Consider the following 23,648-nt stretch of genomic DNA (forward strand, 5'->3'; position numbering starts at 1 on the left):
GTCTGAATACATTTGTCCTGGTGAAGCCTTAGCGTGGAGGCTGTTGGCACTGGGTTTTCCCTAGTGTCCATCCCTCCCTGGAGACACAATTATCCTTCTAGCAGCCCCTTTTGTACTATATGAACTCAGTTCCTGCAAGGGTTTACACTTCCTTAAGTGTACAGAATACAGATTTAAAATGATACAAGTTCTGGATGGTACCAGGGCTCTAGCCAAGTTAGCTCAGCCCAGGCTGAGGGGAGAAAAGGTCAGAGCTCACTTCAGCATCTGCCTGGGGCAGCTCTGATGCAGGATGTCGGTGTGTCAGAGGGGCCACATTCTGAATGCCCGTTCAGGGGGACCTGTTACATCTATGCTGAGAAGTCAGAGCCATCTGAAAATACGGGGTGAGCTTTCCAGAGCTCCCAGGGTGTTTGGTGGCATAACATTGCAGGGGCTAGTGCCAGAGTCTCCATTAATGGCAACTGGTGCCCAGAGTTGTTAGGCAGTGTTGACCCAGCCAGCACCTGTCCCTTGGAATCACGACAAACGCCAGGTCCCCAGTGGGTTTCCCTGGCACCAAGGCTGTTTCACAAGCAGTGCACCTGCACTACCGCAGTGTTTCTGTGTACCTAAAGACCCCTGTTCCTCCCCCTGCTTCCTTCCTCAGAAAGTGACAGTGGTGATCACCGTCCTGGATTATGACAAGCTGGGGAAGAATGAAGCTATTGGCAAGATATTTGTTGGCAACAACTCCACCGGCACAGAGCTGCGGCACTGGTCTGACATGCTGGCTAACCCCAGGCGGCCCATTGCCCAGTGGCACTCCCTGAAGCCTGAAGAGGAGGTGGATGCAGCTCTTGGGAAAAACAAATAGGAATCCCCATAGCCCAGCCTGCGAACGCTCTCAGCAACCCAGAGCTATTGATACCTCAGTTATGCAACCTTAGGTTTTGGTTTTGTTTTGGTTTTAAGCTGAAATACCCTTTGATGGCTGTGGAAGGGTTCCCAGACAGTCCCAAGAGCTTTCAGAGGAAGAAGTTAAAGACACAGATGGTTTTTTCCATTCTTTAAAGAAGCTTAACTGTGCTGCATGTCCACCATTTCTCCATGCTATTCCTTTAGGGTGTGAAGTAAGTTTCTGTCCTGGGGTCTCCCTAGGCTGTGGCATCACCAGTCCACAGCAACACTTCTTCTTACTTTCTTTTTGGTTACACACTTGGACCTTTGAACTTTGTGCTAAGATGATACCAGAGCTTGACAGGGTGAGATGACCAGATACACTGTGCTTGCTTTGGGGATGAACACAAGCGGACTATGAGAGCCCATGGAGAAGACCTCTAATGAACATCTGGACACCTTTCTGCTTCGCCTCTTGATCCCGTCATCCCTGCTAGCTGTCTGGCAAAGAGTGAGAAGCAGCATGGAGATGGGAGTGCCTGGAATCTGTCGAACATCAGCAGGTTTAGCTCCTTCTGGTGAGAGAGCTGCATTGCTTGGCATTCACCTGTGGGACATCACTGCCCAGTGGTACCTAGGCTGGGCATTGAGCCTCCCAGCCCCAGCAACTGGAGGCATATGGGAGGAGCCACAAGAGACTGCATGCTTTGGTAACAGGACACGAACGATTCCAGTTTCAGTGTAGGAAGGGGAAAGGAATTGTAGTTTTTGAAGAACAGTGGCCGCGTCTACACAAGATGCTACTGTGCAGTGGTTACTGTATAAACAAGTACTAAATAAATGTGCAGCAACCGGAGTTACTGTGCAGTAGTGCCGGCAAATGCCCTTTTTTGACGCCTACTGCGCAGTAGCCTAATACTACTGTGCAAGAGCATCTGGGCATGGTTTTGCCATGTGATGCTACTGTGCAGGCAGCGTCTCGTGTAGACATGCCCAGTGTTATTGAAATGACCAGGTATGGCAGATGTACAGTTTTAGCCAGAACTGAGAACTCCCTTGCTGCTCAGAAGAGCCCTATGCTGAACTGCCCAAATGGCTGTTTGAGCTTCTGTAATCGCCGTATGGGCTAAATGCCATCCTAAAGATGACAGCTGTGGGTTGTTCTGCACACATTTCCCATCATGTTTTGCACTGCCGTACTTCTAAGGATATTTGACTTAAACTTGTGCAGAACCACCAGGAGGGTTTCACATGTCAGGTATTCAGAATGCCGGAGGTGACCACATGGAGATAATAGTTATCAGAGGCATATGAGTTGCTATAACTGCTCCAGCATCTGGCATGTGAGGGTTGCAGGAAGCCTGGTGAGTGGTATCTGGGAGAAAGTCACCTGCATTGAAATTTAGGACAAACTCTTTGTGTGTTTGGCTTTGCTCTCCGCACCCACGGCATAATCTGCTTTAAGGCCGCTGCCCCAGGCTCTGGCACTCCATTCAGAGCGTGAGGAAAGTAGCCAGCTGGAGGGGCTCGCTCTCCATACCAGTGTCACACAGATCTGAAAGGGGTGCTCCCATGTGATGAGGGAGAATGAATGCATACCAAACCAGGGACCAAAGACACCCCAATGGCCAAGGTATCTGCTGCTCACTACAAGGCTGGTTGGATGGTAAGCACATTCTAGTTCCTTTGTCTCCCTACAGATATAAGCCATAACCATGTTGCTGACCAGTATCTGCACTGATTATTAAAGAGCTTCTCTGCTTTACCATTCCCCCAGGCACAAAGACTGGTGAATGTCCCAAACCCATGGCTCTCTTCCTTGATGGCCATGGGGGCTGGGACACAACTTGATAAGAAAAAGTGGTTGTATCATTCCCATGCCACAACTTTTGCCAACTTTAGAACAATAGGAACTACCAACCCCTTCCTGGTTCAGCCCACTCTGTGCTGGAGTGTATGACCAAGCAAGCCAATGTCCATTTTCCTGCCTGTAATTCCCAAAAGGCTTTGAATTTTGTTGGCTGTGTCTCAGTTCAGCCAGTCCATGGGTTGGAAGTATCTGATGAACAACCTTGCTTGGGCTTCCTCCTGTCTATCTGTCAGTCTAATGCGGATGCAGTCTGGCCATTCCAGACAATGGGGCCCCCTCTGAAGTAGAGTGGCCATCTGATACAGCATATTCTTGCAAAGGTTGGCCAGCAGGCTGGACTCTCCCTGAGTATCAACTATATTTTCCTGCCAGTGAGATGGTTTGCACTGAGGAAGAGTTTCCCAAGGAAGGTGCCAGGTGTCTCATAGTTTGGGACTGGCCCCTATCAATAGCAAATGTCCTTTAAGAAACAGTCTCAGCTTGGCAAAGCAGGTGGGCTTAGTAGAAGCTGACACATCTGACCAGCCCCATGCCCTGGCAGTTTATAACTAAGCTGAAGAACTGAGTAGGCGCTGACATTATGGTTTCTAGTGACCAGGAATAGTCTTAGGTGACAGATAAACTGTGAGGGCAGTGATCTTGGAGTCGATGGGGGCCGGGGCCCTGTGTTTGGGACACCTCCCTGAGGGTGAATTTCACACTGCATAGAGGACTTCTGCCCCTGCAGTGCTGGGGCTTCTCTAATGCTGAGGCTTGTTTGCCCTGGGGGCAGTGCTACCAGGTAGGAACAGCCCAGTTCACTTGGAGTCTGGGGAAGGGGCAGGGTATTTTACCCTGCCTTCCTCTAGGGTCCAGGGGAAGCAGGAGGCTAGGCACAGGGTCAGCTGGACTTACGCTTAAAGGAAGTGGTGCCGGCATCTAGATTCACCCTGAATCTCTCCTGCCCCTCCTCTCCTCTCCCCACCCCCGCCAAGTTCTCTTTGGTCTCCTCATTTCAGTTACCCACCAAGCCTCCTCAAGTAGGTGTGCTGCATTGACAGGTCCCAACCCAGGCCATTCCATTCATAAGGCAAGGAAGAAGAGAAGTTAGGTTCAAGCCCCTATCAGGAGCAGCCTAAATAGGGGTTTGAAGGCCAGGCCTAGACTAACCCATTACCCCTGGAGCAGCAGCACCAACCAGGGCACGGCCCAGGCATTCAGACCCCCCACTGAACATTTTGCTCAGCTCAGAACATGCCCTAGCACGTTGCTGCTATGTACATGTAGGAACTGCCCACAGGTGCACATTTAAATCCCATCCCTCTGCCACATCACTGATTGGCTCCTACATTCTTGTTTTAAAAAAAACGCCCCATATTTCCAGTGCAGACAGAGCTGACAGCGCCTGTGCGATGCTCTGAATCTGTACGTGAGACCTAAGAAGCGGTACCTTGATGCCTGATTCTATTTCATTGCTGCATGCTGGCAAAAGAGAAGTTGCTCAAAGTCCTGGGAGGCAACTGCAAGGGTTGCACTCTGCAGAATGTGCAGACACCCTGCTCAGCGGTGTCCAAACTCCTGGTGCTTTTGTTGCTTTAAAGGGTGACAGAAAAGGAAGCAAATCAGCCTTCAGAGGGTAAAAATATAGTTCTGTTTAAAGCCACAGCATTCCCGGCTTTGCTTAAATACTGGTACAACTGTGTGTGTGTGTGTGCGTGCGTGTGTGCGTGTGCGCATGTGTGCGCGCACGCACATGTGCGCATGCATGCACACACCCCTACATTTTCACATAACATGGCTGCGTGGGCTTTCATAATTAGGGGCCAGCCAAAAATAGAAATTGTTAATAGGATTTTTATTGAACCAAGAGGTGCAATAAGTGCCCAGGGCTTATGCTGTCAGAGATGCCACCAATAAGTGAATTGGCTTGTTAGCATCTTCCCCCATTGTGGGGGGGAGGGGGGAGTCTTCCATTCCCATGGTGCCCAGTAACACTGACCTCACACCAGTTACATTAAATCAGGATGTAACTCTAGAGTCCCCTACAGTGGAACATGCTTTTGTTGTTCAGTTTCTATTTATAGAGAACATTAAGTGTGTAAAAACATTGGTTTGCGGGAGCTGGTGTGATCAGTAGGAAATCAGCCCAGTTCAGCTGGCACATGCACACGGGCACACACACTCACCCAGCTGTACGGTCAGAAGTATTCCCAGTGCTACTGTCTCCAGGCAGGAGGTGGCCCGTTGCCACTGGTGCTGTGCCAGTGAGACTGGGAGCGAGTCTTGCTGTTTGATGGGGCGCGTGGCTTCCACGGGACCTGTTTAAAAGTGGGGGAGCCTGTGACTTTAAGACACAGCAACACTTTTTTTGGTTTTGTTTTTCAATAAAAAGGTGGGGGACAAACCTACTCAAGCCATGTGAGCCTCATCCGAACCCTTCATTTGTGTGTGATTATATATAAAATGCTAGTGCTGTATATCAAAACCAGAAAATCACCAACCTTGTGAACAATGCATGAGAAACAATCACAGTGTAAATAGCAGCATGGTTAAAGCTGACGCCACGTCCCTCGCACACCCGTGGGTCATTGTCCCTCTTGCAGAACACACCTGGGCTATGGTGTCATTTTTTTACATAAGGCGTGAATGACTATTTTACCTGATGAGATAGAGTGAGACCGATACGAAGGCAGGCAGCCAGCCAGCCAGAAATCTTTATTACCCAAGTGAGTGGTCTCAACAATGTAAGTTTATTTTCCATAAAAAATAATAATAATTTTAAAAAAAGGGAAGGAACAAAGCATGCCTGATCCATTCAAAATGTCTGGGGGGGTGAACTACAGCCCAGTCTGGCAGTTAATTACATGTGTCTTGTAACCTATACTTGCAAAACTGTAGCTTGTTGAATTTATGCCATGTCCAGGTAGCAGCAGCGTTGTGGCTTCAGCGTCCTGTGTCGTGTTGGTGCATTTCCACCGTAAAAGCAAACTTTAGAAGCCATATTAGATCCCGGCCTGCCAGGATCCTTGAGTGGGGTTGGCCAGCAGGTGATCCTCGACTCCCCGCCCCCTCTTGTGGTGTCTGTTCAGGAACTCCTGGTCCTTGTTTCCCTATGGGCAGAGAGAGGTTGCTGGCTCAGGGTGCTGGCCTACCCCTTGAGTTCATTTTTTGAGCCATGAAAGTCAGCTCCAAGTCTTGACCGAGGCCAAGGTCCAAGCCAGAGCCTGGTCTTGCGGGGCTTGAACTGTTGTGGTTCTGTGGTGCTGGGATCCTGGTGACATGTGACAGGGGTAAATGCCCAAGTCCTTCCTTGAGCAAACTCCCACTGCCCAGCTAAGGCCTGAGTCAGTCAAAAGGGAACAACATCATTACCCTAACTGTGGCATTGTATGTCCTATCGAGTTGCTCCAGGGAATTAAAAGCAAAGCAGATCTGATAACACTTGCATCTGACAGTGCAGCTCTCTCATCACTGGCACAATCCTTTCCCAGCCAACAGCAGACAGACCATCCCTGTGCTCAGCATAGAGGGGCGAGATGATGTCAGGACCAGCCTGGGACTGGTACTCTCCCGGGTAAGAGGAGGGCAGGTATGGGCTGTGCTCCCTAGCTCTGCCACTGACTCCTTGCGTGGCCTTGGGCAAGGCTGAGGCAATACATTCAAAGCTTTGGGTCTAGGGTCTGGAGCCAAAGCAGCACAGAGGTGGCCCCGTGTTTAGGTGCTGTTTCATTTGGGCGCTTCCCCCTTCTCATGCCCCCTCCAGTGATCACCTGTTTCATCTGGACTTGAAGCCATTCCCTTTCCATGCAGATTTGGATGGTCTGCTGAGGGGCTGGGACCAAACTTTGTGCTGCTTTTGAAATCTGGTTTGGAGCAGATGCAGGCCAGGTGCCACCACTATGGGCTCTGCCAGGGAGGGGGAGGCAGGCATGCGCCACTGGGCTGAGGGGCACTAGGACCACTACTAAAACTCCTACCTGCTGCTGCACTTTGTCCACTGGCATCTCCTAGTGCACCCAGTGGCACATGCCTGCCTAGTCGTGCTGATCGCCACAGGTGGGCCTGCAGCTTGCAGGGATTTAGACTCAGATACCAGAGGCTGAGGCTCCTTCCTCCCACTGAACTCTAGCTACCCTGATGGGATAGGCTGCAGACTCGTTTCTGCACCTGATGCTCTTTTTCTGAAGGGTTGATTCTGTGAAATGACTTGTTCCAGGAGATGGTCCTCCCTCCTCTGCAGCCTGAGCGCAAGGAGCACCTGGCGAGTCGAGCCTCCGCAGTCTGAGCCTGAGCTGCATTGATAGGTGGTGATTAGACACATGGCTTTAGCCTCCCCCCACACCAGTTTAATCCCTTCTCTGAGCAGGAGTAAAGATTGGCTAGAAGTCACAAGTGCTCTCGGCCCCTTAGGGAGCAGAGGTAGATGACTATCATTAGGACAGTTCAGCTGGTAACCTGTTTCCTGGGTCCCTCTATTTGGGGCAGCCACCTTAGAGCGTCTGGGCTACTGCTGAGGTGCACGGCAGGGAGCAACGTTCTCCCAGTGCGTTAACGGGACAACTGCCATCAGCACGTGGGCCTGGCTGTAGTGAGCTTGGGCAAATTTTTACCTAATCACCATGGTTCTGGGGTCCTAGCCAGAGGCTCTGAACGCCCGTCTTCCTGCTGCCGGAGCACTATCGAGCCCCCTCCAACCTGGATTGTCTGGTCAGGCATCCAAGCCTTCATGCTGCCCCATTTTCTCCTTGGGTTGGCCCAGGAGCAAAATTCAGTCTTCCACAAAGCAGCTGGGAAAGGCGGATGCAAGGGCACTGCAGTGCAGGCCTCAGGAACAAGGTGCGTGAAGGGCAGGGCTCTGGCACGTGGGGAGGGGGCTAGGATGCTGCTGGCTAGAAGCTCAGCTGCATTCCAGGCTGGGGATGTTGACTAGACCGTGCCAATTCTCCTGCCGGGACTAAAGCCCGAGGATCCTGGCTAGAGGGTCTTGCCCCTCCGCTCAGGGGGTAAGACTCCTTCCTGACCCCAAACGTGGTGATCGGTCTGACCCTGAGCGGAGTGGCATGGGCTTTGCCTTCCTCTATAGCAGGGGGCACAGCCCTCTTTGGAGATCTCTTGCACATATTCTACCAATCTTCACAGCAGCAGGACACAGATCACCACTGTTACCTGGGGCCAGCGAGGGCGCTGTGCTTTGGGGCTGTGCAACAGGGTCGACTGTGTGGCTTGAGTAATCCCTTAGACAAGGATTTGTATGGGATAGCTTGGATAGGGATGAGCCTGCCTCGGGCAGGAGCTGGGCTAGCTGACCTTCCAGCCCTGCTTCTCTGATTGAGCTGCACAGGGAGGAGGTGGTGATGTTTATAAAGGACATTCTGCAATGCAGGGAAGGGCAAAGAAGACCTTGAGTGAATTTGGAGCTGCTAGGTTTCCACGCAGAGCCTAGGGCCTGTGTGTGTAGCGGGAGGGTATAAGCTGCAGGGACCTCTTGTGCTGGGCAGGAATCCTGTGATCTACTGGTGTGAAGTGAAGCCCAAGGTAGGTCAGCTGCATGCCAGCCCACATAGAACTAGGATCAGCCTCTGATGCAAAGGAGAGCTGACCAGGGAAGGGACTTGCCCAAGGTCATCCAGCAGGCCAGTGGCAGAGCCAGGAATGGAGTCCTCATGAGCACCTGCCCAGCCTGTTTCAGGTCTACCTACTGCCCAAACTGCCTGTTCACTGCAAAGAGCAGCACAGGGAGCAAAGTATCTGTAGGGTGAGGGCAGGAGCACCAGGGAGAGGCACAGCCCTGGGGAGTTGCAGCCCTGTGCTCCTTGCCCAGCAAAAGGCATGGGATGGGTGAAGACATCAGGCTGCTCCCTCTGCATCTCTGGCTCAGCGACTCAGGCAACAGTCTGCCAGCCTCATAGCTGTCCTGCCACTCTAGGGAAGGGAAGGGAAGGGATCCAAGCCTTCAAAACCCAACATTCAAGCAAGACCCAGGCTGGGGCGTGGGGTATCCTGAGACCTTGGCCCTGCTGCTCCCTCTCCCAAGGGGTATTTGTATGATCTCCCTCCTTGTCTCTCACCAACACCAGCCTCCACTCCCGGCCCCCGCACCCCAGTCCCCTGCCCTTCCTGAGTGTGCCACGGTCTCTGCAGCACTGAACACCGGCAGGAAACTGCTTTTAACGCCCTCCCCCCTTGTGTGGACTCTGTCGTTTCTGTCTCTATTGTCAAATTGTTATTTTGTAACAATACATGTCTCCTTATTAAAGAAACAAGCTGAAAGAAGTCTTTGGGCCCCCACTTGTTCTTGCACCCGCAGCCCTGGTGGGGAGTGGGAAGCAGATGCCGGAGGAAGGAGCCGCAGCCTTACAGCCAGGGCCACGGTGCACCTCAGCCCAGAGTCGTGGCCACCAGACCCTGCTGGCTCCCAACGAAGAGGAGGGGGGCACTGGGCATGGGGGGAGCCAGGGCGGGGGGCTCCCACCTGCAAAACTGGAGAGCCAGCTGGAGTGGAAAGCAGTGGCTCTCTGGGTGATGTGCCCCACCACAGCCTCCAGGGCAACGCTGGCCTTATGGCACGGGGCCACCAGAGGATGTGAGTGCCAAAGAGCTGAACTGGCACAAGAGGAGACAGGCTTAGTCCAGGACCCCCAACCCTTGCAAATGTCAATCCCCACTTGCAGCCTGAACAAAAGGCAGTAACAGGAGCCCCTGGCAATTCAACAGGCCACCAGTTCTGGAGCACATGTCCACTGGGCCTGGGTCCCAGACCTCTGCCTGGGTCAAGCTGGGGGCTGGCACGAAGACCAGTGTGCATGTGGTCAGAGTCCCCAGCTCAAGCCCTGCAAGAAGATGGGCTTCCAACTCATTCACATGAACGAAGCAGCAAGGGAAGGTGCCACAGCTCAGGTTGGGGCTGCTGGTCTCACTATACACCCAGCACCCCTGCCCCATGCTCAGCCCCTCTGCAGCCTGGGGCAGGACAGCACTGCAGGCTCCTCTTGTGGGACAGTAAAGGCCCTGGCATGGCAGCTGGCAATGCTCCCTGCAAGGGGGTGGGCGGTGGGAGTGAAAGTCAGCCTCAAGCGCAGAAGAGGCAATGACCAGCACTCCCTCCTTTCCCAGCCAGGGGTGCAGCTGCTCAGGTCTTTCCTACCAGAACAACAGACTTTAGGGGCAGGGTCTGCATCCAGAAAGCAGTTTCACTTCAGTGCCTGCCAGGGACAGATGCAGAGGGGCCTTGCCACCATGGCTGCCCCCCCCCCTTTCAAACTCAGCACAGGAGCAGCAGCTGGGGACTCAAGTCCCTGAAGCAGGTAAGAATACCCCATCCCATCCCTTCCAACCTCAGCAGCACCTTCCCCTCCTGTCCCATTCCCCCCCGTCCCCATGCCCACAGCTGCCACTCCCCTGTGGGCAGGGGAGGCTCCAGAGCTGCTCACACCCTGCTCCAACCCAACTGCCAGGCAAGCCTGACTCAGCCATGCCAGGGGTAGCAGCAGGCAGGCTCCCCCTTCCTGTCTGCCACCCCCAGGTGTCCCCAGCCAGCACAGGCACAGGGAGAGAGAAGCCACCTGCTATTGCCACTGTTCCCAGCTGGGCCCATCTCCCCGCCCGGTCCAACTGGAGCATGGCAGAAGCAACTCTGGAGCTCCCCTCACACCTGGGTCAGCTGGAGACAGTGGTAGCAGCACGGAGGGGACCAGGTGACGTGAGAGAGGAGGGGATGTGCTGCTGGGCATGGAGGGGGTGCTGAGAGCTGGGGCAGGATTCTTCCCTGACGGGGGGACTTAACATCCCCAGCTGCTGCTTCGACAGCACAGTCTGTCTGTCCTTGGGTGGGTGGGGGAAGCAGGGATGCAGCCCCCCCCCCCCCCCCCCCCCGGCGCCAGTCATTGCTCTCACCACCCCTTACAAAACTGTGCACCTACCCACAGTCCCTGCTGCCACACTGAGGCAGCTCCACAAAGTCTCTTAGAATAGGAGCCATGGGGGCAGGCGCCTCTTGCTCGGCACATGCAGCAATGGCAAGTTCAGCCACATTGTACCCGTCTTCTGACCCAAACTTAAGTCCAGGAATGTCCAATCTGTGTGGCCAAGTGCTATGGATTCCCAGGCCACATACTTTGCATGTGTCCCCATGCCACACCATGTCCCCCCCCCACTGCACCATGCTATATGGCTCCCTACCCCCGTATCATATGGCAGGCAACCCCTGCTGCACTGCACCAACATCTCTGGGTCCCCCTCAAGTTCCCCAGGAACGGGCCTCAGCTCCATGTTGTGCCATCCCACCCCCAGGGGCAGGGGCAGGAATAAGGAGCGGAAGCTGGAGGAAGGAAGGGGAGCCTAGAAACCCCAATATTAGCAGCAGAAGCAGGGCCCGTGCCAGCTCTGTTGCTTCTTTGCGCCACATACAGACCACTGGGTCTGGGAGAAAATGATGGGGCAATTAGCGGGTCCAAATCCTGCTGGAGGAAGGTCTACAAAGCTCCATTGACTTGGATGGTGGCTCTGCAGCATTTAGGCTATGAACAGAATCAATGCCCTACAAAGCCACAGCATAGCTGGCAGAAGCCTCGGTGTCCCACTTTCTTGTAAGGGGTGTCCACTACCAAAGTGCCAGGCCAAAGCCAGAAGGGGGCGGGGTGGGGGGGACAGAGGCTCGAGGCTCTCTGGCATCAAGGAGCTCTCTTCTCATAGTCTGCAGAGAAGAATCGCTCCTCCAGACACATCCCTTGCTCAGCAAGACTCCAGGCTGCTTTCATAAAAGGTAGTTAATGCTACACAGCAGAGATGCTCACCCCAGAAAATCCTTCCTGTTTAACTTCATCCCAGTCCCAGGAAGGGACAGCGATGCCTGCGGAGAGATACCAGGTTCAGACATGCACTAGCTAGGGACAATAGGGAAAAGTCCCTTTATTGTTTACAGACAAGGTTCCTTGGGTAAATCTGATATCTTTTATTAGACCAACTCAAATAGTTGGAAAAATTCTTCTTATCAAGCTTTTGGGTTTAAATACCCTTTGTCAGGCTGAAGAAGCACCTGCAGCTGGTGTGTGCTTTCTCTGGCTGGAATGCAAGTTTTTGACATTCAAGACCTGGTGCCTACTCCAGACCCGGACTGCAAGATGCATTTCATGGAGACCTACATCCAGGTAAGGGTAGCTCAGGGATTCATGACCCTGGAGCTCTGATGCCATATCAGAGTATGACTCCCCCCACACCATGATCTTAAGACAGGAGGCTTCTTCCTTAAGTGAAACCCCAGGAGTCAACAGGATGGATTGCTACAATGTCCCCAGCACTAACTGTAGGTTAAACAGCTCAGCAATTCAAGTTGTGACAAATAAAAACCCTTGGGGCATCTTTACATGTGCTTCAGGTTGGGGGGGGGGTGCTTTAATTCGAGTGGCCCTCAGGAGCTAATTTAAGTGCCTGCAGCATCACGTGCATTCAGCGCATGTTGGTGCGGACACACTTGCTCTACTCAGACATTGCTTTCATGCCACCATATTCATTTTTATAGCGCAAATGTCCAAAATTTGTGGCCATAACAGAAGTGGCAATAGTTCCTGCTGCTTTATTGTAATAGGTGTCTGTTAGCTTTACGGAGCAAGACTGCAGACAGTCCAGAGCTTCCTGTGCTCTCTGGCCACTCCAGGCAGGTGTGCTAAGGGCTTGAGGGGCCTAAACCTTGCACCCCAGGAATTCCCATGTAGGATTGGGCCCCTTTGAGCCTCAGGAGCAGCTGCTTGGCTTTTCCTCTCTTACAGAGACATGCCCCAGGGAATATCTCCACCCTGGCTTTCCCCACTTACTGAGACATGCCTCACACATTCCCCAGGCATGTCTCTGTAGAAAGGGAAAGCTAGGATTGCCCGCTTGGAGAGACATGCCCCAGGGAATCTCCTAGATGCATCTCTAAGCACAGGACACAGCCCATTGTCCCACAAGAGTGAGACCCTGCCCAGCACAGGACAAGGGGCTAAGCAGGTTTCACACAATGAAGCAGATAAGCTGTGGTGGGACACATCCTTCCTCTGCCCCCCTGCTTCATTTGTCAGTTTATAGCCTCCGGGTCAGAGACCATGTACCAGAAAGGAGCTGTTAAAGGTACAAATAGAGTTTATAAACCAGGGGCTCAAGGCTTAGGACTCCAAGGACATCTCTAAACTACAGGGTTGGCAAGCCCCCTCCAAGCCATGCCAGCACACCTCCATTCACCCACTCTTACAGGCATGCTCGTCACAGAAATATGCTGGTGAAGATGCTCCGAAGTTTACCCCTAGAGGCTCCTTTTTGGTACATTTGAGATGCATCCCAGGGGAATTGGCCGAGGTCATTGCAAGTCCCCTGGCACAACTTTACGAGCACTCGTGGTGCTCTGGTGAGGTACCGGAGGACTGGAAGAGGGCCAACGTGGTCCCCATCTTCAAAAAAGGCAGGAAGGAGGACCCGGGAAACTATAGGCCGGTTAGTCTTACCTCGATCCTAGGCAAGCTGTTCGAGAAAATTATGCTGGCACACATCCAGCAGGGGCCAGCAGGGGACTGCATGCTTAGGGGCAACCAACATGGGTTCATCAGTGGAAGGTCCTGTCAGACCAACCTAGCGGCCTTTTATGATCAGATCACCAGATCGTTAGATGCAGGGGTAGCAGTGAATATAATCTTCCTGGACTTCCGGAAGTTTTTTGACACTGTCTCTCACCCCGTTCTCATTAAGAAACTGGGGGGCTGTGGTGCAGACACCCACACAGTCAAATGGGTCGCCAACTGGCTGGAGGGCCGCACCCAGAGGGTGGTAGTGGATGGGTCCTTCTCATCCTGGAAGGACGTGGGCAGTGGGGTCCCCCAGGGCTCAGTCCTCGGGGCCACACTGTTCAACATCTTCATCAGTGATTTGGAAGAGGGGGAAAAAGCACCCTGTTCAAATTTGCTGATGACACTAAGATGTGGGGGGACGTGGGCACACTGGAAGGATGCAACAGGCTACAATCAGACCTCGACAGGTTACAAGGGTGGGCGGATGAGAATAGGATGGGTTTCAACACAGACAAGTGCAAGGTGATGCACCTGGGGAGGAACAACTGGCACCATACCTACAGGTTGGGGAACTCCCCTCTCGTCAGCACAGAGGCTGAAAGGGATCTGGGGGTCATCATTGACTCCAAGATGAACATGGGCCGGCAGTTAGGAAGGCCAACCGTACCTTGTCATGCATCCACAGATGCATCTCGAGCAGGTCCAAAGAGGTGATCCTCCCCCTCTATGCGGCACTGGTCAGGCTGCAGCTGGAGTATTGCATCCAATTCTGGGCGCCGCACTTCAAGAGGGATGTGGACAGCATGGAGAGGGTCCAGAGGAGGCCACTAGTATGATCAGGGGACAACAGGGCAGGCCCTATGAGGACAGGCTACGGAACCTGAAGCTGTTCAGTCTCCAAAAGAGAAGGCTGAAGGGGGATCTCGTGGACTGTTATAAACTAGTCGGGGGGGATCAGCAGACATTGGGGGACTCCCTGTTCCCCCGAGCACCGCCAGGAGTGACCAGGAATAACGGTCACAAGCTGGCAGAGGGTAGGTTTAGGTTAGATATCAGGAGGCGCGACTTCACGGTCAGGGCGGCTAGGGTCTGGAACCAGCTTCCAAGAGAAGTGGTGCTGGCTCCTACCCTGGGGGTGTTTAAGAGGAGTTTAGATGAACATCTTGCTGGGGTCATTTGACCCCAGTATTATTTCCTGCCATGGCAGGGGGTCAGACTAGACGATCTACTTAGGTCCTTTCTGACCCTAGAAACTATGGAATGTCCTGGCAAGCCTCTCAAGCTTATTTCTAGGTTTGGAGCCTCTGAGCAGTGTGTATTCAGGGATAGGCCAGCTGGAACCTACTGCTGCCACACTGCAGATGTGCCCCAGTCCACTTGAAGATGGGCCAGCTTGGATTTTATTTTATTTTTTGGTGAAGAGCTTTTTTTTTTTTTTTTTTTTGCAGGAGAGCCCTGGATCCATTTGAAAATTTGTTATTTTCCCTCCCATTGGTAGGTTCATGGGAGAGGCAGGAGCAGCAAGTGGCCCTTGCAGGTTGGAACTTGGGCCTCAGCGTGCCTCAACATAAATGTGCGTCTCAGCATAAATAGGCAAGAGCAAGGCTACCCTGCTTGTCATGGGCTGTCGGGCTGTCAGGCTGTCCAACTGACAGCCCATGAGACCTTAAGTTGCAGCCTCCAGGCTCCCACCTGGCCACCACTCCTTTTATCAGTGCTGGAGCCAGCGTCTCCAAGCTCCCCTTCTCTCCTCCAGTTTCTCTGTTCTGCACCTGCCCCAGAGGGCCATGCAACACATGCCATGATGTGAGGAGTTCAGGGTGAGGCCAGGCTGCACAGCACATGGTAGGGGGCATCCACATGGGGGTGCTGCAGTGCTGGGGAGAGGAGGAAGTGCCCAAGAGCAGTCTCCATGCTGCCATGAGCTAAGGCAAACATAGGAATTCTTGCAAGTACCTTGTGGGTCACTTCACCAACTAACTCTGTATTTATTTGTGTAATGAAGACAACAATCACTATAATTTTACTTCTTGATCCGCCTCTTTAAAAACCTTTTCCCTTTCTGCTGGCCACCTGGTCTGTAATTCAGACCTGAGCCCACAATTAAGTGAGATAGAATTAAAGGGATGGATTTCCACATCTTGCATGTTTAATTTTCCCTTTACGTTAAAGTATTGCTTACTCCTCCTCTCTTTGCACTCAAGGTCTCTGCAGCTGCTTTGCAGAGGACCTAAAAATTGCTTTTGGTGCATAGCTCATTTATGTCTACTTTTGAAGGTGACCTGCTGCCTGGTATTCTTTGCTGCAGCTATATGATCAAGTGAGTTTCAAGGGCCTTTGGTTTTAAGACTTATTTAAACCATATAAATGTGAAGAGTACTGAAGTCTCATCTTTAGTTTCTTGCTGAAGGACTGGACTAGAATGTTACTCAACTATCATCATATGCTACAACAGTCTTCTCGAAATATAAATGGATTAATTAATTTTTGCTGGCACTGGGTTGGCTAATTTGATCCAGGGTCACTAAGCAGTTTCTCCTAGTGAGATCACAACAGACAGAAACCAAAACAGCAGTTTTGCCCTGTTTTCCCCAAGTCAGGACCAGGTATTTCTAATGCAAAACAAGCAGAATAGTGTCTGGAAAGAGAGACACAAGGAATTAATAAAGGCTCAGCTTAGGTCTTCTGTGCTTTTAATTTCCTTTTTGAAGTAACAGGTTGAGCAAAAAGGAAAGTACTAACTCAAAGTTTGATTTAATCTGTTTAGTTGATTCTGGGAGAAGCCATCACCACATCCATCTCGCATCAGAATTAATCACTTTGCTCTTATTAAAACAAAAATCAGAGGCAAAGTTAAAACACAGTTTTGTTTTATTCATTTATAAATACTGTTGTGTTTACAAGCATCATATAGATGTGAATATTATTCCCAAACTTTCAAACACATAATACTTATAACTATATAACAACACCCAGTAAAACAAATCATTCATCTCGGGGTTTGAAAGGCCACTCAAAGTTGCATAAAAATACATTCTTCCCCCCATTTCATAAGCTAGTCCTGCTTTCTCTGAGTTGTGTATTTACAAAGAGCCATGAAATTCCTTAAACCAGGTAAGTACAGCATACCTACTGCTTGGAGAGGTGGGACACCACCAGCAGAGTCAATCCATCTCTTCCAAGATTAGCAATCAAGATGTAAGGGCATTTCCTGGAAAGAGTCTGCATTTCCTATGAAAAGCAAGGGGAAACAGGGCAACTTTGCTGCATCCAGATTGTTGCCCCAGGTACTCTCTGAAGTACCAAAGCAGCTTTTTGTTTTTTCTAGCTGGGGGTGAGAGTAGAAGGGCTGCGCACAAGACAGGGTGGAGCCAAGAGTGGAGACTACTTGCCTGTGACCCCTGGATCTGCAGCGTGTACTGTGTGCAGCCCCTGGCTGCCCAGGAGTTGGACAGCCTTGAAGTAACCAACACTCACCCCAAGCAGAAATGAGAAATCTGTTTTCAGGAGAAAGAGAAGGAGAAGGAAGCACTGACCCCAGGGCTGGCTGAATGTCAGGCGCAGCCTTCGAGCTCTCTGTGGAACGCTGCCGGAGCTGGTGACCCCGAGAGAGTCTTGTAGAGGACAGGGATTGAACTACAGGCCCTGCAGTGACCTCAACAGCGCCTCAGAAAAATGAAATTGTGGACTTGCTCCGTACCAGAAACACCAACACTTTCCAAGACCTTTAAAACACATTTTGCTCCTGACCTAAAACCTACCCGACTTCCTGCAACAACTATCTTTGAAGATAGCAACTAAAGAAGATAAAAGGATTCAAACTTAAATTTAACAACTGTTCTGTGTTTCTGGTAGGGCGGCATGATAACAATCTGACTGAAAAAGGAATAACCAAGATGAATGTGTGGAAAAAGGGAATCTACAGCAACACGTACAAGCATGAAAACAAGCAATATAGAACGGCTGCACCAGACCTCCTGCCTCAGATGGCAGCTGTCACTAGTGAAATGTCACTGTTCCCCTCCCTCTGGGAGAAGTGCCTACAGTTCAGCACTAATAATTATTCTCATGAATGGCCACATAAGTGCGTTGCTGGCAGACAGCTTCCATTCACCGGGAGCAATCAGGTGCTATCAGGCCTGTTTACTCCAGGATGACTCTCATCTGGAAACTCTAGCCAGCTTCCTCCTCCTTCGAAAATGAGCTGTGGCCAAGTCTACCAGGTGCTTCTTTTTTTGGTGTGATCATTTTCTAGCAAAGGGGGGCATTTCTTCAGCAGGCTATTGCTAGGGAATTCTATGTTCCAATGCTCACGGGTCTATGAAAGGGAAGGACTATATAGGACAACAGACTCCTCTTCCAAAGGGGCACATTTTCCTAACTAGCTCTCAGTTCCATTTGGTGTTAAAAGGATCCCACACCTAGTTTTAGATCTTCAAGGAAGGTCATGGAAACAATGCCCTTACCAACTTCCTGCAAATTCGCTGTTTGTCCTAGCAGCGGCCTCTTACAATCTATGAGCTGTCTGTTCATTCAGAGAAGACGAGGAAATGTAAGTGCTGTGAATACATGGGAGATAAAGTAGCATAGGAAATACATAAATAACCCAAAATGCTTGCAAGTGCCCAAGGAACTACGGAGGAAAGATAACAGGAGAAGACCTCAAGCCTTGAAGCGTACGGAAAAATGACTGACATTTCAAAATGTGTTCTGGGACTCCATTGTCTTTGGAGGCTAGAAGCCTCACCTCACTGATGGCTCAATGAAACAAGCCCAAGAAAGGACAAAGATGGAAGTTGAGGCTATCAGTCCCACTTATCTTGGGTAGACTGATAGCAAGGAGTACATTCTAGCAGTGACATGGTCTTTTCAGACTACCCTAGGCAAATAATATGGTGAAGTTCTTGTGAGCTTCCTTGGACCTAAGCTTGATGGACAGGATCAGGTCTGAACCATCTGTTCCTCTGCAGAAGACTGTTATAGATTGAGTCATGTTTTGTGTTTGTTTTCAAAGCTGTTTTTAAATTAAAAAAAAAAAAATCTAAGTTGCTTCCTGCCAGCTACACTCAAGCACATTCGTTCACTACACGGGATTAGATGAATTTGCCCAAGAGGTTATCTTTTCTTCTGAGACATTTACAAGACACACAATCCTTTCAAATCAGGTCCCTTCAAATAAGATTAGGACCAAACTAACCTTTTATCAATGGAAACACCACAGTTTAAAAACCTAGTACAATCACTGAGTTGCATGCACTTTATCAATGATTTATTGGTAATTAGGGCCATATCCTATAGTATTACCATGATTGATGGCCTTGGTGATGAAAGCCCCTACTGACAGCAAAAAACCCTGAAGCACTTAACAGTGCAAAAGAAGTGCTATACAGTTATATCAAAGACATAATAACCAATCCAAAATCTGCATGGCTGACTTATTGAGGGTCAAAACTCTCTCACACACACACACACTACACTTATAAAAATAGGCACCGCTGCAGATAGGCTGCTCTCTGAATGACTGAAGCATGGCCTGCCTGTTCTCTAGACTAATGAGCAACTAATTCAACTGACAGTGGATCAATATTGATAGTGAGTAGCTCTCACTACTGCCTCACATTCCCGAGATAAAATCTTCAGTTATTCTGTGCAACAAAACCCTAGTCACACTGAATATCAGTCCTATACAGATGTCTCAGCTCTGCCTCCATTTCTTTAAAAAGCCCTTTCTTTTACTTTTCAGAGGTAAATCCATTATTACCTCTAGTCCATTAACATTTAGTTTAATGTGAGAGAAGTCAGTTTAATCTCCAGCCAATTGAGCTCATCACACAGATGCACCTTCCTACTATGACAGCTTGCAAGACATTCCCTGTATGCAGAGCACATTTTTGTAAGCTCTGACAACCACGATACATCTCTTAGTAAGCCTTCAGCTTCACCCATACCAAACAGACCTGTTCCCATCTCAACAACTCGTTTCACAATTTGAGCAACGAACCTGAAACCAAGTCCACACTAAAAAACATTTCTTCCTCATTCTGAGTTAGTGTTTGTGGCCCTCTGTTACCCTTACCATAAAGTCAGTCAAAGGTGGCAGGAGACTACGAAGAGAAAAGATCAGCAAGCACTTAAGAGGTGCAAGAGCATTTCTAAAGTATAGCTTCGATGTTAACCTTGTATGGGTAGGAAAGTAGTTGTAAAAAACCAAAGGGCTTCTTCCTTGATTTAACAGATTTTTTTACATACAGACCCTGTAATCTTCACAGTTTCTGTGTGTGTGCTACACACATGTGCATGCATCCTGACACCCTGACTTCCATGTTTCCCTCCTTATAGAGTCTGACTGGCGATTCTAGGAATCACTGCAACTATGTCATCTTTGTATATAGTATGATCTCCTAGGAGGCTAAAAGTCCAGCCTTCACATACCAAAGTGGAACTATGTTACCCAGTAGAAGAAAAAAGGAAAAAAATTGCCCTGAATTCTACCAGTTTTGGAGAAATGATCCTTATCAGGAGGACATGCTCTATAAATTAAGCATATTAAAACTATTCATCTCTTGCAGCTGCAATAAGTTCTTTGGATAAAAATGGGTCCCCAAGCAATTGCTTGGAACAAAATTTTAGTACTTTCCAAGAGATGATGTTATGATTAAAATAGATATTTGTTTTAAAAGCAACTGCTTTTCACCACTGAAAGTCTTGAGTATAGAAAGCCAGGTGTCCTGCACCTTTTCTCTTTAATCCAATGGTAAAGTCAGGAGTGGTTTGTTAAACCCAAGGAACTCTGAAGAAGTTGGTTTTCATCAGCATTGTGCAACAATTAAATACTCACAGTTCTGGCCACTCAACGGAGCTAAGCTACTGATGCGAGTTCCACCCCCAGACATTAGGATGGTAAAACCCAGTGCTAAACAGACACTTAACTGAAAGTGTCTTGGCTTCACATGTTAACATAGGAGAACCATGCTTTTTGCATCCCTTATTACCCTTTACAGGTTTTTCTTGAGGAGCAAATATGCTAAGGAGATATTTCTTCAACCTAGAGTGTTATGTAATGCTCCAAGTAGATAGTAGCTAAAATCCTAGTGCAGAATGAATACTGCAGAAGGGGCTAGATACCTCAGGATTTTCCATACTTCTTGGCACTCTTCTCATCAAAAGAAGAGTGACTAACAATTTGAGATCCCAACCCTCCTACAATAGGATGTGTGCTGATCAGACGCTCACATACCAGCATATCAGATGGAAAACATCCTTCACACCAATATCAGTGGCTTCTGACAGGCAGGAAACCTATACAACATAGGAAGTGACCAGACTCTTGACACATCTAGACTCAAGAGATATTTAAATCTGAAGTGAGGAGTGTCCAAAAGAAGTGGACCACAAAATGAAAGACATAGAACAAGTACTTGCACAAAGAGAGCAGCACATAGGTGAAGTATGAGGCTACAAGCATTGACCCATTTCAATTCCCAAGGCTCTCAATTCTTAGAAGGAATACAAGGAAAGGCTAGGTGGGTGCTTGCTGGAGCCAGTGCATTGTAGAAGATGTGAATGCTATAATTTGGCCCCTTCTTTCCCAGATCTGTGTTGCAGAGGGAATTTCTCAGAGTATAAAAAGAAAAAAAAAATCTCTCTTCTGAAGCACAAGTGACTACTTGGACAACCAAGTGGGGGCCCAAACAGAGACCACAGTAAGTCTGGTTTAGTTGTGTTCAGCAGAAAGGGTGTAAGATGTAACGCAAAGTAGACAAAGTTTGAAAAAGTTATGATACAAAATATACAATGGAGGAGACCAGAAGAAACCATCTGAAACCAACAGCTACTGAAGTCTGAGCATCAGAAGTCTGAGAACAAACTTTGGAAGAGAACTGGAACGTGTGGAAGTAAGAAGGAACAGGCTGGAAGTCAGTCAAAAAGCACATGGCCTGGATACAGAAAAGTGCTACAACTGCCCTAGCACTGGCAGAGTGTGCCTTTGCAAGAAGCCCTTCTACACAAAGCTCAGCAAATGTGTTGACTTGTTATAACCCAGCTTCCAAGAACAGCTAAGAATCAGAAGCATCCAGCATCTGGAAGAGCTGCTTTCTGAATGCCCACAAGAGAGAACACTTTCAATCTGTTTTAAGTACTTGTAACATGAAAGAGCCCTTTGAGGTTTTCCATCAAGGTCAAATCCAGTTACTAGCTTCCAGCAATAAAAAAAATCACTCCACAGATTCAGTTATCAGTATGCACTGAGCACAGACTCATTCTTGCTCCTATTAAATAAATATAATTATACCCTTCCATGATATGCAGCAGGACAATTGGTCACTGTTTCAGGCAGCTGGAAACAGCTGTGTCAGGAGCTTCCACCATCCTCTTGATACCTCCCCTGCACACTTCTCTTTTCCCACCTAACTCCCTTTAAGCCCAACTCAGACTACTGCTGCATTTTCATTTGCTTTTCTGCCTGCTGACAGTGACATGAAAGATCTGCTTAGTGTGCTCCTCTCATAGTAGGTTAGTAGAAAAATGCTCCTTGTTGCTCTTGGAAAAAAGGGACCGCTTACTTGTATTTGCATACCTCACTGTATGGATATTCACACTCAGATGTTACATACACATGTAAATATAGCAGGTGATCTCTACTGACCCAGCTTCTCTTTTGGAGGCTTTTACCAGTGATAAATCCTATCCCAAAAGGCAAGGGTCAAGTTTTAATTAGCAATGCCATTACCTGGACAGTAACTGAGATAGTTATCCTGGAAGGAGTACAGAGTGATGCATCATCACCACCCAGGCTGCACAGGTTTGGCAGGGAAAGAGGGATCCAAAAGGTAAGGTTCAGAAATGAAGTTACCAAAATGATTTAAAATCTTACATTAAATAAGGAGAGACTCAGCTACTCAAACAGGAAGAGAACAGATTCTCTGTGCAAAGCAGCTGTTGTCAGTCTGTCACAGAAATGTGCCCTCATGGCTTTCACAGCATCACCATTTAACCAGATTCCCAAACTCCAAGTGGGGAGGCTGACACTTCAGTGCTCTTGCTCATGCTTCCCACCCCCACCCCCCCAACCACCTAAAAAGGGCTTGGGCATGCTGGATCAGTTCCCTATTCATTTCTGCATTGTTTATTACAGTAGATTGATTCTTTACTCCAGACTGGAGTCACCTTTGAACACGACTTCATGCCACAAGCCCAGTCTTGACAGCTCAAACCTAATCCTCAGGTTTTTCTCCCTCTTGAATAAAATGCCCAAGATATCACAACATGCTTAAATTGAAAAATAATAAAACAGCTGGGGGTGCCTTTAGGGGGCAATGAGGGAATGTACTGTGGTGGGAGGAGCAGAGGGAGGTGACAAGTTGATCCCATATCTGCAATGCTTGCAGTACTTCTGCTTGGAGGGCAAGAGGTGTTGAACGGGTTGGTGGCAGGGTTGGCTTGTGCAGAGACACCTCCTCCTCCTTCCTTTGATCAAATTTCCTATTTGGAGAGTTTGCTGATGACACGGATGAGCGCTCCATTTTCATCTTTCAGCCTTTGATTATCTGACTTCAGCTCTGTTAAAACCTGCAAAGACACAGACAGGGCAGGGTTTATGCCACTCATGATCACTACTACAAAAGCCTCGCAGGTCACAGGGGCTAAGCAGGGCTCAGCTCACAGTCTTCTCAAAGTTGGACTAACAGCAAGGACACTTACAGTACTTTCCCTCACTGTATGTCTCCTCCACTGCAAGTTAGTTGAATTCAACATATTTATAACTTCAAATGAGTTCCCAAAATCCTTTGCAATTTCTTCATAACCCTTTGAGACTTCTGAAACATCGGCCCTTTCAAACTATTTGAACAGGTGCAAGTAGGGAGGTAGGTGAAATAACATTAGAGCACCAAAAAAGCAAACAACCCTAAGAGGGATGGTTCTGTGTGGGAAACAGCTGTTTCCTACCATGACACACCACAGCCTTAAGCAGTGCAGAGAGGGGTAAGGCTTAGGAGGGCAAGAATGACTTTAAAGCTAGACCAACAGATGCTGAGTCAAATGCCAGTAGCTAGTGATGACCGACAGCAAAAAGATAAGCAGTGACCACTTGAAAAAACAGCATTAGAAGTGTACTGATAAAACACTTGTAACATCTAAAGGAGTAAGAGAAAAATACATACAGGGAGAAGTTATCTGCTGCAGCATTTAGTCATTAAATACTAATGACTACATCAGAATTAAACTTAGTTTCAAACCAAGAGTTCTTTCAGGTCTTGAGGTAGCTGACCCAGCCCTCAAATCAAATACTGCTCCCAAAGTGCAAAAGAAACCTCTTTGGCAAGCCCTTCCAGTACTTCTCTGTATCACTCTTTAAGTAAAAGCATAAACTATCCACCCCCCCT

At 49.1% G+C, this 23,648-nt stretch overlaps 2 protein-coding genes across 11 annotated transcripts in view; one reads left to right on the plus strand and one right to left on the minus strand.

Moving 5' to 3' along the window:
- SYT2 (synaptotagmin 2) overlaps positions 1-8,995 on the plus strand; it is a 206,975-nt gene extending 197,980 nt beyond the window's left edge. For all 4 annotated transcript variants that reach the window (XM_090025554.1, XM_090025555.1, XM_090025556.1 and 1 more), the window contains one exon: positions 650-8,995. In XM_090025554.1, the coding sequence (XP_089881680.1) occupies positions 650-856 (207 nt within the window). In that variant the 3' untranslated portion in view covers positions 857-8,995. The remainder of the gene's footprint in view (positions 1-649) is intronic.
- A 7,117-nt stretch (positions 8,996-16,112) lies between these two features.
- Positions 16,113-23,648, minus strand: part of PPP1R12B (protein phosphatase 1 regulatory subunit 12B) — a 187,186-nt gene continuing 179,650 nt past the window's right edge. For all 7 annotated transcript variants that reach the window (XM_090024876.1, XM_090024874.1, XM_090024877.1 and 4 more), the window contains one exon: positions 16,113-22,833. Coding sequence is in view for 3 of the 7 variants with exons in the window: in XM_090024877.1 (XP_089881003.1) it covers positions 22,747-22,833 (87 nt within the window). In the remaining 4 variants the exon portion in view is untranslated. The remainder of the gene's footprint in view (positions 22,834-23,648) is intronic.

The sequence above is a fragment of the Crocodylus siamensis genome, chromosome 13 (genome assembly GCF_052110815.1).
Source record: "Crocodylus siamensis isolate JL-2025a chromosome 13, ASM5211081v1, whole genome shotgun sequence".
NCBI lineage: Eukaryota > Metazoa > Chordata > Crocodylia > Crocodylidae > Crocodylus > Crocodylus siamensis.